This window comes from Lepidochelys kempii, chromosome 4 (assembly GCF_965140265.1).
Source record: "Lepidochelys kempii isolate rLepKem1 chromosome 4, rLepKem1.hap2, whole genome shotgun sequence".
Classification (NCBI taxonomy): Eukaryota; Metazoa; Chordata; order Testudines; family Cheloniidae; genus Lepidochelys; species Lepidochelys kempii.
Window position 1 is genome coordinate 12,903,422 of NC_133259.1, and position 13,801 is coordinate 12,917,222.

The 13,801-nt window shown below is 46.3% G+C and overlaps 1 protein-coding gene across 6 annotated transcripts in view; it reads left to right on the plus strand.

Moving 5' to 3' along the window:
* PPEF2 (protein phosphatase with EF-hand domain 2) overlaps positions 1–13,801 on the plus strand; it is a 39,276-nt gene that overhangs the window by 23,127 nt on the left and 2,348 nt on the right. For 4 of the 6 annotated variants that reach the window (XM_073340420.1, XM_073340418.1, XM_073340422.1 and 1 more), the window contains 11 exons: positions 3,772–3,886; positions 4,889–4,935; positions 5,902–6,068; positions 6,158–6,194; positions 6,288–6,437; positions 7,756–8,106; positions 8,519–8,704; positions 9,461–9,603; positions 10,441–10,547; positions 11,003–11,166; positions 12,209–12,296. In XM_073340420.1, the coding sequence (XP_073196521.1) occupies positions 3,772–3,886; positions 4,889–4,935; positions 5,902–6,068; positions 6,158–6,194; positions 6,288–6,437; positions 7,756–8,106; positions 8,519–8,704; positions 9,461–9,603; positions 10,441–10,547; positions 11,003–11,166; positions 12,209–12,296 (1,555 nt within the window). The remainder of the gene's footprint in view (positions 1–3,771; positions 3,887–4,888; positions 4,936–5,901; positions 6,069–6,157; positions 6,195–6,287; positions 6,438–7,755; positions 8,107–8,518; positions 8,705–9,460; positions 9,604–10,440; positions 10,548–11,002; positions 11,167–12,208; positions 12,297–13,801) is intronic. The other 2 variants (XM_073340421.1, XM_073340423.1) reach the window with 2 other exon arrangements.

Sequence of the window (13,801 nt, forward strand, 5' to 3'; positions counted from 1 at the left end):
TGACTATGCCCAGGTATGTAACCTGAGGTGGCATCAACTGAGCAAGCCTTGTCTGAGGATACTTTGAACCCTGTTTCCTGAATTAGTGCCAAAACTTTTTCCGTTAGTGTTTGAGTTTGCACCTCAGTTTCCCCAAATATCAAAATATCATCTACATATGAAAACACAAAAGACCTTTCTTGTGGACTCAACTGGTCTAGCATAGCCACAACGTGCCAATGGGCAATAGCCAGGCTGTTGTGATATCGCTGGGGCAACCGACAAAAGGTCCATTGTTGCTCCTTTATTGTAAAGACAAACCCATCTTGTGAGCCCGGGTGTAGGGGTATGGCAATGAAACAGTTGGCCAGATCAATAACTGAGAAATATTTAGATGTGGCTAGCACTTTTTGCTTGACCTGTGTCATATCAGTCACAATAGGGACCATAGGAATGACTCCCTTATTGATTCTTCCATAATCAATTGTTAGACGCCAGGATTGACCGTCTGCCTTTAGCAACGGCCACACAGGGGAGTTAAAGCATGAATTCATTTTTCGAATGACCCCCTGTTGTTCTAATTCTTGGATGGTTTGCACCAATCGCGCCTCTGCCTCTCTCGGGTAGGAGTTTTGTTTTTGGGGAGGCACACATTCCCCAACAATCTTAACACAAGCATTCATTTTACCGCAATCTGTTTTCTTTTGAGTCCATACTGAGGGAAATTTCTAACTTCCAAAGAGTACCTCTAGGCATATTAATCACCCCATTGTTTTTGAACAGCCAGTCAGATCCCAGAATAATTTCATCAACCATATCAGGAGTTTGGATCAAATCCCCTAATGTCTCAAACCCTTGCACCGAAAAGGGGACTTGGGTCCATTCTCACCCGAGACTAGGTTTCCCTTGAAAGGATTTCAAAGCTACCTGTTTTAATCTTTTTTTTCTGCTTTTGGGGTTGTTTTGATTAAGGATACAGCAACTCCTGTATCTATTACAGCTAGTGTAGGGGTACATCCACCCTGCTGAACATAGGTGGATGTGGTCATCCCCTGGGATCCCAGGAGATCGTGCCTATGAACCTCCATCTCTGTGCCCCTACGGGGGTTGGGGGGTTTCCTCATTCAGAGGGCCCCTCTATTCTTGCCCCGGAAAAGGGAGTGGGTCCGGGAAGCATTACAGTGAGGAAGGAGGGCGTGGTGCACTAGGAGTTACGCTAGCCACCTCTTTTGGTGGGGTTTTCAACCTCATGGCTTCCATGACTAGTTCTAGTGTAGGGGCCCTGTTCCACTGTTCTCGGTTTGCCCTGTCCGGCGAACCTCATTTTCCGTGTGCCCACGTCCTTCATTTGATTGCTGGGAGGAAGCTGTCTGATATTACCGCAGGTCTGGATATAACCGATCTCCTTGTCGCCCCCAGTTTCCCCATCCACGGGATTGTCCTCTAGTATATCTTCCTCAGGACCCCGTGATTCCCTTTGTGATGCGCTCATTGGTGTATGTAACTGCTGGTTCTAATGCAGCTACCTAGGCAGCACTTTCTTTTTTTTTATAGTGGGCTGTGGTCCCGAATGGGTAGTTATTTGTTGGACCAAGCCTCTTAGTTCCCCTAGGGTAGCTGGGCCACCCTCTTGCCAAATTCCAAGTCTCCCGGAGTAGTAGGGGGTTAGGGAAGCAGCAGTCTCTTAAGGATTGTACACTGAATGCCACTGTATCCAGTGCTGTGGCGTTGCCCAACGGTGTTAAGCCAGCCATTATCTGCATCAGACCCCATCGGGTTAAATAATTCTGGGGGTCTTCAAGGGGCTCTTGGGTTGTGGCTACGGCTTGTGCTATGAAATTGTGCCTGCCTATTTGCTCTCCAAAAAGTCCCATTACAGTCAATATGTTGCTGTTCTCGTCGACTCTAATCCTGTCTAGGACCCTCCGAATCTCTGAAGCCGTGCAGCCGCCCACCAAGCGGCAGACTTCAGTGGCGTTCAGCTCTTCCCTTCTGGCGAGCAAAAACGCATTAGAACAGCATCTGGAGAAACTGTCCTTTTTAACGGGTCCCGGACGATCAGCCATGGCTTTTAGGTCAGTGGCTGATACAGGGACAGTGGTGATAGTTGTATTTCCCCCTCCCTCTGCGGGGGTTGTGACTATAGTTCGTCGTATGGCTGCAATAGGGTTTTGTTTGAAAGGTTCCAATCCCTGGGGCTCATCCCATATATCTCCATTCCAAGCTTCACTAGGGTCCCATTCTCGCTCCCAGTCGGGGATCTCGCCGTATTGGGCTTGGTCCCATTCTCCTGCCAGCACAGCTGTTGCTTGGCAGGTGGCAAACCCCAGTTTTGTTTGGAGACATTTAATAATAGATTCTCAGCGGTTGTGATTGGCAGAGGCCCTACCTTGTTCTAACGTTAGTTTCTTTACCATTTCCTGTAAAACCTGATTCTCTTTTTGTATTTTCTCTTTTTCTTCTAGCTGTTCCGCTGATCCCTTCTCTTTTATTTTAGCTTCTCTTAGGGTATCTTGGAGAATGTCTAACTGGCTTTATTTTCATTCTGAGTCAGAATGAAAACAAATTTAAAACCCCCCAAATTTCCTGTAATACAGAAAGTCCAGTTCCCGACCAGCTCAGTTAACAAGGTGGTGGCTCCTTGCATAATAGCAGTTCTCTGAGACGTTCTCCTTCAAGAACAGTGCTGTTAAAAAAAAAAAAAGAGAGAGAGAGAGAGACCTCTGGTGTCTCTACAAAGGCTTGGCTAGACAAACCGTCTGTGCACTAAGTATCCATGTGGTGCTGCTGCTGTACATTCAAAGTCCCATAATGAACTTTGGTCTCCTCCACTTTGGAACAGGGGTAGGTCAGTGCTCACTAGGTGAGCAGGCAGGGTTCACTTGGACAATTAGTGCGCAGCAGGGCAGTGTGAGGTGGATTTACAACCCAGCTTGCCACGCACTAACTGTTCGTCAAGATGTGCCCTTAGTTCAGCAGCATTAAAGAAATCCTCGATACGTGTGCTTCACCTGGACACAAGGCAACGCAAAGTCGCACTTTCTGCGGGGAAGACTAAAAATAAGAAACGCCTGGAGGAGACTCTTTTCCTACCTGGAATATCTGGGCTGTGGCTGTCTGGAAGAGAGGCAGCAAGGTCTAGTGGATAGTGCACTGGACTGGGAGCCAGGAGTCCTGAGTTCTATTGCCAGCTCTGTCACCAGACTGGCATGTGACCTTGGGCGAGTCACTTCCCTTCTCTGTTGCTGTTTCCTGTCTCAGCCTGCGTCTGTCTTATCTGTTTAGTTTGTAAGCTCTTCCTGGCAGGGAGTGTCTCTTCGGTGTACGTACCATGCTAGCACAACAGGGTCCTGATCTCTGTTGGAGCTTGTAGGTGGTAACAGGTAACCACTAAAACAGCTGCCCTTGTCCTGTGCCACAACACACTAACTCTCGCTGTCTCTCGGCAGGCCAGATTTTCAAACACGTTCAGGCCGCAGCAGCTCCCATTGCTCTCAGTGAAAGGCGCTGTTCAAAATCTGGCCCCTAGCATACTCCCACATAGAAGAATTGCAGCTAGTCCTTCCTAACTTGGCTACTGCTATCTCAGCTGGGCTGGCCCATGTACACAGTCCAGGTCTCCTTTCCCCCGGACCGCTCCTGGACACCTTGTTACTAGCAGTAACGTGTTAGGTGGCCCTTTCCATTTGGAAGTACCATACTAATAGCTTGCCCAAGCCCGTTTGCCTCTGCTCCCTGAACACTGTCATGTGGTGAACTTCCCACTCTAATTCCCTTGATTTCTCCCAGTAGCAGCTCCACGCTCATTATGTCTTAAAACTCCTGCACGAGACCAGGAGACATCTCATGCAGCTGCCAAACATCAACCATGTCTCCACCTGCTACAGCGAGGAGATCACTGTCTGCGGTAAGAGCGCTCAAAGGGAAACCCCCTCGAACATCCAGAACTAGCAGCCACACATGTGGATGGTGATTGTTCTTAAATGCAAAACAGTGTAGGCCAAATCCTGCTCTGTAATAGGTGTGTGACCCCAGTATGTGCATAACAGAGCAGGATCCGGTGCTGTTACTTGTGATGGTGTAGCTTCAAAATGGTATCGCTGTGTCTCTGTATACAGTGGGAAATCAGGTTGGGTGTCAAAGCTCACCTTTACCTGCTGCATTCAAGTCAAATCAAACCTAACCGTTAGAGGGCCTGAGTCTCCATACTGACTAGGCTTTGCTCAGCATCGGGAGCTTTGTCAGCTGTATTCTTTCCCTATTTTAGATCAGTTCAGCCGCTGGAATATAAATAGAACTGCCCTGAGACTTGGCCATGCACATTGTGGTCAGTGAATCTAGTGATGCTAGTATTCAGGCTGCTATAGCTCTGCTGTAACAGGAGAAGTTGTGGAAGGGAAGGGGGCTTGGGTGGGGGTGCTCCACGAGAGCAGTTCGGGGGAATCCAAACCATAAAACCCAGTTAATCATTAAGGAGAATGAACAAGGCTTGTGATGCATCCTTAAGAATTAGCTGCTTTATTGAATAGACCCAGTTTTGCCATTAGTGTCTGTAGAAGTAACTAAAGGCAGAGCGTCTTTAGTTAGTGTAACTGGGCACAGGAATTGCCCATGGGAGACTTGTGTATGTGGATGGGAGTGCAATGCATGGTAAGTAGCAGCAAACAGTAATAGATGCTTCTGTGGGACTAGGTGGAGATTTTATTTTTTTAATGATTCGACCTCTTTTGGACCCCTTTTTCTGACGACAACATCTAGTGGGTCCGGGGACACGGAAAGCAGCTTTGATTTATGGAAAGCGATTTAATGGCCGTCCCTTTTGTTAAGCGACAGCATGAACAGCTTTGCTTTGTTAAATGTCAGGGAGGAGGAAAGCATGCCCTGAAATGAATGTCTTTTCATGTGTTAGGAGACTTGCATGGCCGGCTGGATGACTTGTTTCTGATATTTTACAAGGTATGTACTGTGCTTTGCTAAGAGTCACACTGGCCCATCCTGCGGCCTTTACTCATGGGAGCAGTCCCACCGATTGCAGTGGGGAGTATTCTCCAGCATCAAGCTCTCAAAGCTGCCTTCTCACGTTCAGCTCAGTTGGTTTGGAAATGGCTTCCCTAAACAAAAGCTTATCCCTGGTTGTTGTTTAAATCTGTTATTACAGCTATTGTTCTAGTTGTACATTTTTTCCAAGGGTTAATAGTCAATTTTTTAAAGCTAGAAGACAACACCTGACTGTTTTCTTACCACTTGTTTGTATCCCTACATGTAAAGTGATAGGAGGCTGCAGAGCAGATACTGGCCAAGACGCTCAGGTGGGGTAAATGGTTGTAGAAGTCAATGGAACTGCAGCCATTTGGATCACCAGAGGAGTCAGCCAATCGAATTACCAGCTTCCTTCTGCCTAATCCTTTACAGTACAGTTAGCATTATACTGGGTGAAATCCTGGCCTTAGAAAAGTCAAGGGGAGTTTTGTCATTAACATCAGTGGGGCAGGAATTTCACCATAGGGCACAATGACTAGATGACAGTACTGATTCTTTTTAGTTGCTGACGTGTATGATAAAAAGAACAGGAGGACTTGTGGCACCTTAGAGACTAACCAATTTATTTGAGCATAAGCTTTCGTGAGCTACAGCTCACTTCATCGGATGCAATCCGATGAAGTGAGCTGTAGCTCACGAAAGCTTATGCTCAAATAAATTGGTTAGTCTCTAAGGTGCCACAAGTACTCCTTCTCTTTTTGCGAATCCAGACTAACACAGCTGCTACTCTGAAACCTGTGTATGATAAAGATGCTGTGAATCAGAGGAGCTGGAACATGGATATATGTATGGGTGGCAGTGCGGAGGACGCAGGGAGGGCGGGATTTGCCGTCTGTCCCCTTCTCGCCCTGTGGCATTTGACTGTATTTCTTGTTTGTGTAGAATGGCCTTCCCTCCCCGGAGAAGTCCTATGTGTTCAACGGGGACTTTGTGGACCGAGGCAAACAGTCCATTGAGATCTTGATCATTCTCTTTGCCTTTCTCTTGGTGTACCCGAAGGAGGTTCATCTGAACCGCGGAAACCACGAGGACCACATGGTCAATTTACGGTATGGGCGTGGACTGCGGCTGGGTATTGGAGTGTACTGTGCTTGTTATTAAATGGCTACTCAAAATCGTCTCTTCTGTTTCCATCTAGCTATGGTTTCACGAAGGAGGTCATGCAAAAATACAAGGTAGATTTGCTTTGAAATCTCACACGTTCTTTTCTGTGTCTGGCACACACTTCCTGGTGCTTCACCTCCTCCTTCCTGCTCTTGTCTTTCTAGGTGCATGGGAAGAAAATTCTCAAGATGCTCCAGAATGTCTTTTGCTGGCTGCCACTGGCCACCATAATCGATCAGAAAGTCCTGATTCTACACGGCGGGGTGTCTGACGTGACTGACCTGGTGCTGCTGGCCAAAATCCCAAGGCACAAGGTACATCTTCTTTGTGGACTCCTTGAAATACAAAGGCACCGCTGGTTTGTGATTGTGAGAGCTTGTTTATCTCTGGTATCCTGGCCAGAGAGAATAAAAACCCAGAGAATGGCTTTGTAGTGGAAGCATGTTTAGATCCCAGCTTGAAACGGACTGATTTGACTTAACTGAGTGTGTGCACTAGATGTAAAGGGGAGGAGAATAGAATAGCTTCTGGGTTTCTTTTCAGTGGGAAGAACGTAGTTTCGGTCCTGGGTTGTGATGGATTTTGATGTAGTTAAATGGATTGGCTGAGGCAGGCTCTGTGATCCAAAGGGAGTCAGTAATAAGGGTTAGGACTCTGTCCCCTTGCTCATGGATTGTTTCCCTCGGTAGCACTGGTCCCCTTGCTCTGCACCCCCTGGCTTGTAATTCCTTTTTCAACACTGGGCTTGAGGATGGTCTGGTGTGGGTAAGGCACTACAGGGTGACTCAGGAAATGGGGGTTCTAGTCCTGGCTCTGCCCTAGGCAGATTCTGGAGTGACCTTACGCGGGTTACTTTCTCTCTGTGTGCCATGCTTCACCGCACTTCCCTACTGTGCAGGGGTTTGGGGAGGGCACATTTTCTTCTGAGGGATCCTGCTGTGATAACACCCACAAGATCTCTCCCTATAACCCGACGCCCAGCCAACCCACTCTCAGCTGCTGAAACTCTCTGTAAGCTCCCTTGTAGCTTTCCACATCCCCTCCAGGAATGACAGGAATCCCTGATCCCCCGCCTCCTTTAATCACTAAACTCTCCTTTTACCTTCCTAAAATCAAGTATCTTTTGCTTGTCCTGCTGCCAGCCCTTTCCACTTTCAGCTAGTTCGATTTCTGTCCGGGTACTGACATGGATCTCTTGATCATAGGATCTTAGTACCTCATAAGCATGTAAGGATTTTATCATCACATCACCCCTGTTCAACAGTGAGGCACTGCCCTCATTTTACAGATGGGGAAACTGAGGCACAGGGGGGTGGGGTGACTTGCCCAAGGTCACCCAGCAGGCAGTGGCAAAGCTGGGAATAGAATCCTGTCTCCACTAGACCATCCTTCCCAGCAGCACTAGCTTGGTTACATCCTACTTTGCACAGGACTCCACAATAGCTAGGGCCAGACCAGTAAGAGAGTATGATTAATCCCAATTTGACAGAGGGGGAAACTGAGGCCAGGAGTGCTGCATGACTTGGCCAAAGCCACAAAGGTGGTGTTTGTGTTGGAGCCAAGGTCAGAACTTGGGAGCTCCTGGCCCCCAGTCTGGTGCCCAGACCCACCCCTCTCTCTCTTTTCTTTCAGTTTGTTTCTGTGTTAAGGGGCAAAAAGAGAAAAGAGAAGAGTAGACACATGGACTCCAAAGCGATAAATGGCGAGAGCCCTGTGGGCGTTGATCCTCCGAGGAGCAGTTCGTTCCTTGGCTCATGCCTCCAGTCTGAGCTAGCTAGCGCTGCGAGCTCGGCCAGCAGGGCGGAGCTCTCCCAGTGGGTCCGGCAGATGGTCCAAGAGGAGCTGGAGAAGTGCCGCAAGCAGGTGGGGTTCGATGAGACTCCAGGGGACAAGGAGCTCACCTGTGTCAGCTCCGTCACCATGACCAAGTCAGAGCTGGAGTCCTGTGAAACAAGCGAGTCTAGCCAAGAAGAGTGGAAGCAGGTGAGTTCAACCTTGTTTCATTTGTCTTAGAGAAGACCGCACTAAGAATAATGTAACTTTTGAGGGAAATTAAAGTCCTGGGAACTCTTCTTCTCCCTTTAATACATTGTCGCTAGTTTATTTGTCTCTTTGGGGCAGAGACCATCTTCTTGTTCTGTGTATGTACAGTGCCTGGCACAGTGGAGTTCTGGTTCATCATGGGCTCCTAGGTGTTATGGCTATTATAATAATAATACAGAGCATGGTTGTGTGTTGCCGCACCATGGTATTGGAAATATCTCAGTATTCCCCAGTGCTTAGAGGAAATGATACCTGTGGAATCTCAGATGCTCTGGTGTGTGCAGTGTTGGTAAATGTTGGCATTGCAGCGGCAACCACTGTACAGAGTCGTCATGTATGTTTGATCTCTCAGATTGTAGATATATTGTGGAGTGACCCTATGCCTCAGGAGGGTTGTAAAATGAATACGGTGCGAGGAGGCGGCTGCTACTTTGGACCTGATGTGACAGAGAAGATTCTCCAGAAGCACAGTCTGCAGTTCCTGATCCGCTCTCATGAGTGCAAACAGGAAGGCTATGAGTTCTGCCACAATCGAAAGGTAGCTGGATAGGCCAATGCTAATGGGTCAGAGTTCAGAGTATTGGAGTGCATTTCCGTACTATCACTTTGGGCTTCTTTTGAGTTTTGCTTTAACTCTGAATTTCTTGGAGTCTAATGTTGATAGCTGTTGTTGATAACTACTGGACAAAATGCCTGTATGGTTTTTACCCTGAAGTTACTGATACGTGCTTTCCACCTTAAGTCACTTTCTGGCCTGGGAATCTTGAACTAAATTACACTCCAGATGGATCTGACCCGCAGACGCTGCCCCTGCACACAGACCAAGCATTGAAAGGTGCTGTACTTAGCAAAATGGAATCCTATCTCCTTCGTTGCATAATTACCCCTGGGGCTTCCAAACAGATGTTCTGTTCAAAACTGCTTGCAATGATGCCAGGTTTGAAAACCGCAACTGTGTTTAACGAGCAGACACAGGACCAAATTCTGCTCTGAGATACACTAGTGTAAATCCAGAGTGACTTCACTGACTTCAGCAGAGTTAGTCTGGATTCATAGATGTAGGAGAGGAGAATGTTGCCAAGAGAAGTCAGTAAAATGACGGAAGTCTGGGGATGGTGTCCAGTGACTTTAGCCATGCACACAGAGAACATGTATCGTTTTCATTCTTCCCTTCCCAAACATTCTCCTAGAATTTCCTTTCCCCAAACAAGTTATACTCCTTGATCCGAGCTCCGATTGGTAAATGTGGATTATCTGTGTGTATTGTAAATGACTGTCCTTTTTTTTCATTTAGGTACTGACCATATTTTCCGCTTCAAACTATTACGAGATTGGCAGTAACAGAGGAGCCTATGTGAAACTGGGGCCGGACCTGATCCCTCATTTTGTGCAGTATCAAGCTAACAAGACAGCCCATACATTAACTATGAGACAAAGGCAAGACTTTCTAGTTTAGTGTTAGAAATGGCACAAAAATACAAGGCTGTTATAGTGTTAGCCAAGCTATTAAGAGATGCACTTTGGATCATCAAATTCCGCTTTAGGATTAAACCAGAATTGAGATTGATTAATCCAAAACCCCAGATATGAACATTCCTGACGTTTTGAGAAAGTTTGGATCTTGATTAATCAAGACTGGGTGTCTTTCTAAAAGATGTGCTTTAATACAAACAGAAGTTATGTGCTTGGTACAGGAATTACTGGGTGAAGTTCTATGTGTTATGCAGAAGATGATCATAAACTCTTAATCTTTGGTCCATTTCCAGTCTTACACTTTATATTGAAAAGGGAACTCTTGCCATTTACAAACTATCTAGAAGTTTGACTCGATCACTTCAGAAGCTGATCATCCAGCATGTTATAGGTGGCTGATCTCATCTGAACAACCGAAACAAATGCGGACAAACCAAACCTTTGTCGGTGAATTAGGAATAACACGTGTGTCTATTCCTGGGGCCAAGCGAGGCTTCTGAACCAATTTTAGCAGGGTCCTGAACTAGTTATGTGGGATGGTGGTGGGGCGTTTTGTAGCACTGGTCATAGTGCCGTGATTCGTGTTGGGATGAGTTACACCAAAGCTACGTGGCAGGGTAACTTGTGTAAGCTGGTGTTGCAGTTTGGTTTTAACTTGCCTGCAACAAATGCTCTACACTCATGTGAGACAAGGGTTTGTCCAGGGCATGCGTGAATGGTCCAGCAGGGGCAGATGCTCTTTATCTCGCTCTCAAGCGATGAGCTTTTTTAAAATGTCTGGCTCTCTTCTGCTTCTTCTAGGATCAGCAGAGTGGAGGAGTCAGCCTTTCGCGCGCTCAGGGAAAAGCTCTTTGCTCACACATCAGACCTCATCTGTGCATTTAAGAGCTACGACCAGGATGGAACTGGTAAGACTAAGCAAAGAAAGAGCTTCCTGTGCACTGGTAGGCAGTGGACAGGGCACCAGGCGGGTTTCCCTGGTGTAATGGAGCAGACTGTCTATGGCAGCTGTACAGCACTGGTTGGCAATGGGCTCAAAGGGGCATAAAGCAAGAGTGGGAAAACTTGGGCCTTGGTGTCCAGGTTGCTGCTGCCTGTGACCTTTGGAAACTTTGCTCTTAGGACAGGGAAAGATACCATATCTCTGCCTGTAGTGACATCCTCTCAGCCTCAGATCAGCTGATCTAGCTGCACCTTGACTGGAGGAATGTCACTCTAGTGCAGAGCTGTAGGAGTGAAAATAAGGCTTGTTGAGGTCCCATGTAGTCCGTGGACGATATAACCAACAGGATTACTAAATAAGCAACGCCGTTCTTCAGCCTCCGGTTCCCAAGGTGCTTTCACGAGTGTCCCTTTCAAACAGGAACCATCACACTGAGTGACTGGGCAACTGCAGTAGAGTCAGTCTTGCATTTCGGACTGCCCTGGCGGATGCTGAGGCCGCAACTGGTGCGCGGCACTGCAGGGGGCCTGCTGGAGTACAGATCCTGGCTGGATGACTTAACTGTGGAACAACGGAGCAAAGAGGTAACTAACAGTGCAGCCATTCCTCAAAGCACGGTAGAAGGCTTGGACAATGAAGCCCACTTGACCACCAAACTGACAGGGCCTGCAGATCCCATGCTGATGAGTGCATGAATATGCTAGGAAAGGCTAGGAGAAATTCTTCCTGTAGGCCCTCATCCAAACCCCACTGAAATCGATGGGAAGATGCCCACTGAGTGTTCAGTAGGCATTAGATCAGGCCAATGAGCATTTTATTCAAGTAGTTAATAATTATATATTTATTTCTATTCCTTAAACACCAGCAAGTTAATCCCTTAATCCTCACAACAATCCTGTGAGGTAGGTAGGGACCAAACCTTTTTGTTCAGGGTAGGAGCGGATTTGTGTTCCTTTTATTAGCTTTTTTTTTTTTGTTAGGGTTCTTTTCATGCCACAGGAAGCCACTTAGGGGGCCAAAAATTAGAAAAGAAAAACAACACTAGAACTGGGGACCCAACTGGCATATTTAGATCCAGATTTGGAATAAGCCATAAAATTAGAGGTGTGAAAACCTAGCCCCTTGCGAAATTCAGGCCTGGATCCCGGTTTGAATTTAGAGTTGCTGAAGTTCAGGGCTTTTCAGATCCCAGTTGTAGTGATGTGGCTCTGAGACATTGTGTTTACGTGTTGCTGGATTTAGGAATGGCTCACCTCCAATTACTAAGATCGTAACTGTAGTGTAATCAGATATCTCAACGCAAACCCACTTGCACCTTACAATACTGTTAAGTGCTTGTAGATGGGGGTCACACTGGGATGCAGAATCATACCCAGGAGAATCAAAATGTCAAGACAACTCCAAAAGATTTAGATCTGTCTACAGTTAAAGTATTTAGTAAGGGTTTCTAGATGTTTCAGTTTGCAGCACAAGGTAATGTGAAAGAGCGATTCTTTTCAGGTGTAGATGAATTGCTTTTATTTATGCAATACAACTCGAATCACTATTCAAAAGCCTGAAATCCCAGCCTATGCTAGGACTGGGTAGTAAGTTTTATCATAAAAGGAAATGTGTTATATCTTCCAGCACATACAGTCAAGCTTGCTAGAAGCCATTTATCGAAACAGATCCAACCTGGAGACCATCTTCAGGATCATAGATAGCGATCATTCAGGTAAGGATGTGTTTTCTTCCCTCCTGCCTCTCTATTTTGTTCCATCTCACTTTTGGGCTCACACTCATTGTATGTTAAACCTCAGAAACTGGAAGCAGTTTGATCAATGGTTAGAACAAGGTCCTTGGGAACCACAATGGCCCTGTGGTTCAGCTGAGGATGGGTCTAGTTCACTCTAACTGTGGATGAATCACTTCTTTGTGCTGTGAAAATGGGCTCATGTAGGACCTCAGTGCAAAAGTGATATTACCTCTGAGGATGACTCCGTAGTTAAGGTACCCTGTTGGGACCCAGGAGATCTGGGTTTTGTTCCCAGTTGTGCTACAGCTACCTTCTGTAATGGCAAATTACTTATGCACCATTAAAGACAACGGTAGTTTTGTCAATGATTTCCAGGAGTGTAGGATCGAGACCTTAAACCAGTCTGTGCATCAGTTTCCCATCTGTAAAATGGGGTTACTACCTGACAGGATCTTCTGAAACTTAATTCAGTAAATGATTGTAATACACTGAGAGCATCAGATGAAAAATGTGGTAGGCATGTAGAGTAATATGAAGTTATCCTGGATAAGTTCATTAGAAAAGAATAAGGTATGTGTAACTGTTTGAGGTTACATTTGATCTATCCCATTAGTTAATCCCTTGGGCGGAGTGGCCAGCTAGCCAGCATCAACAAAAATGGGTGAAGATGACCCTGCAGTATCAATCCCATTATCCCCAACCCCCCAGTAAACAGCCATTTTTTATGCTGTTAAAAAATTATCTGTAAGAGGGCACTGTATCTTCTCCCCTCACTCCTGGTGCATCTCAGCTGTTTAGAAAAAAGAAAAGGAGGACTTGTGGCACCTTAGAGACTAACCAATTTATTAGAGCATAAGCTTTCGTGAGCTACAGCTCACTTCTTCAGATGCATATCGTGGAAACTGCAGCAGGCTTTATATATACACAGAGAATATGAAACAATACCTATTCCCACCCCACTGTCCTGCTGGTAATAGCTTATCTAAAGTGATTTCCAGCACAAATCCAGGTTTTCTCACCCTCCACCCCCCCACACAAATTCACTCTCCTGCTGGTGATAGCCCATCCAAAGTGATAACTCTTTACACAATGTGCATGACAATTAAGCTGGGCTATTTCCTGCATAAATCCAGGTTCTCACATCCCCCCCACCCCCATACACACACAAACTCACTCTCCTGCTGGTAATAGCTCATCCAAACTGACCACTCTTCAAGTTAAAATCCAAGTTAAACCAGAACATCTGGGGGGGGGGGTAGGAAAAAACAAGAGGAAACAGGCTACCTTGCATAATGACTTAGCCACTCCAAGTCTCTATTTAAGCCTAAATTAATAGTATCCAATTTGCAAATGAATTCCAATTCAGCAGTTTCTCGCTGGAGTCTGGATTTGAAGTTTTTTTGTTTTAAGATAGCGACCTTCATGTCTGTGATCGCGTGACCAGAGAGATTGAAGTGTTCTCCGACTGGTTTATGAATGTTATA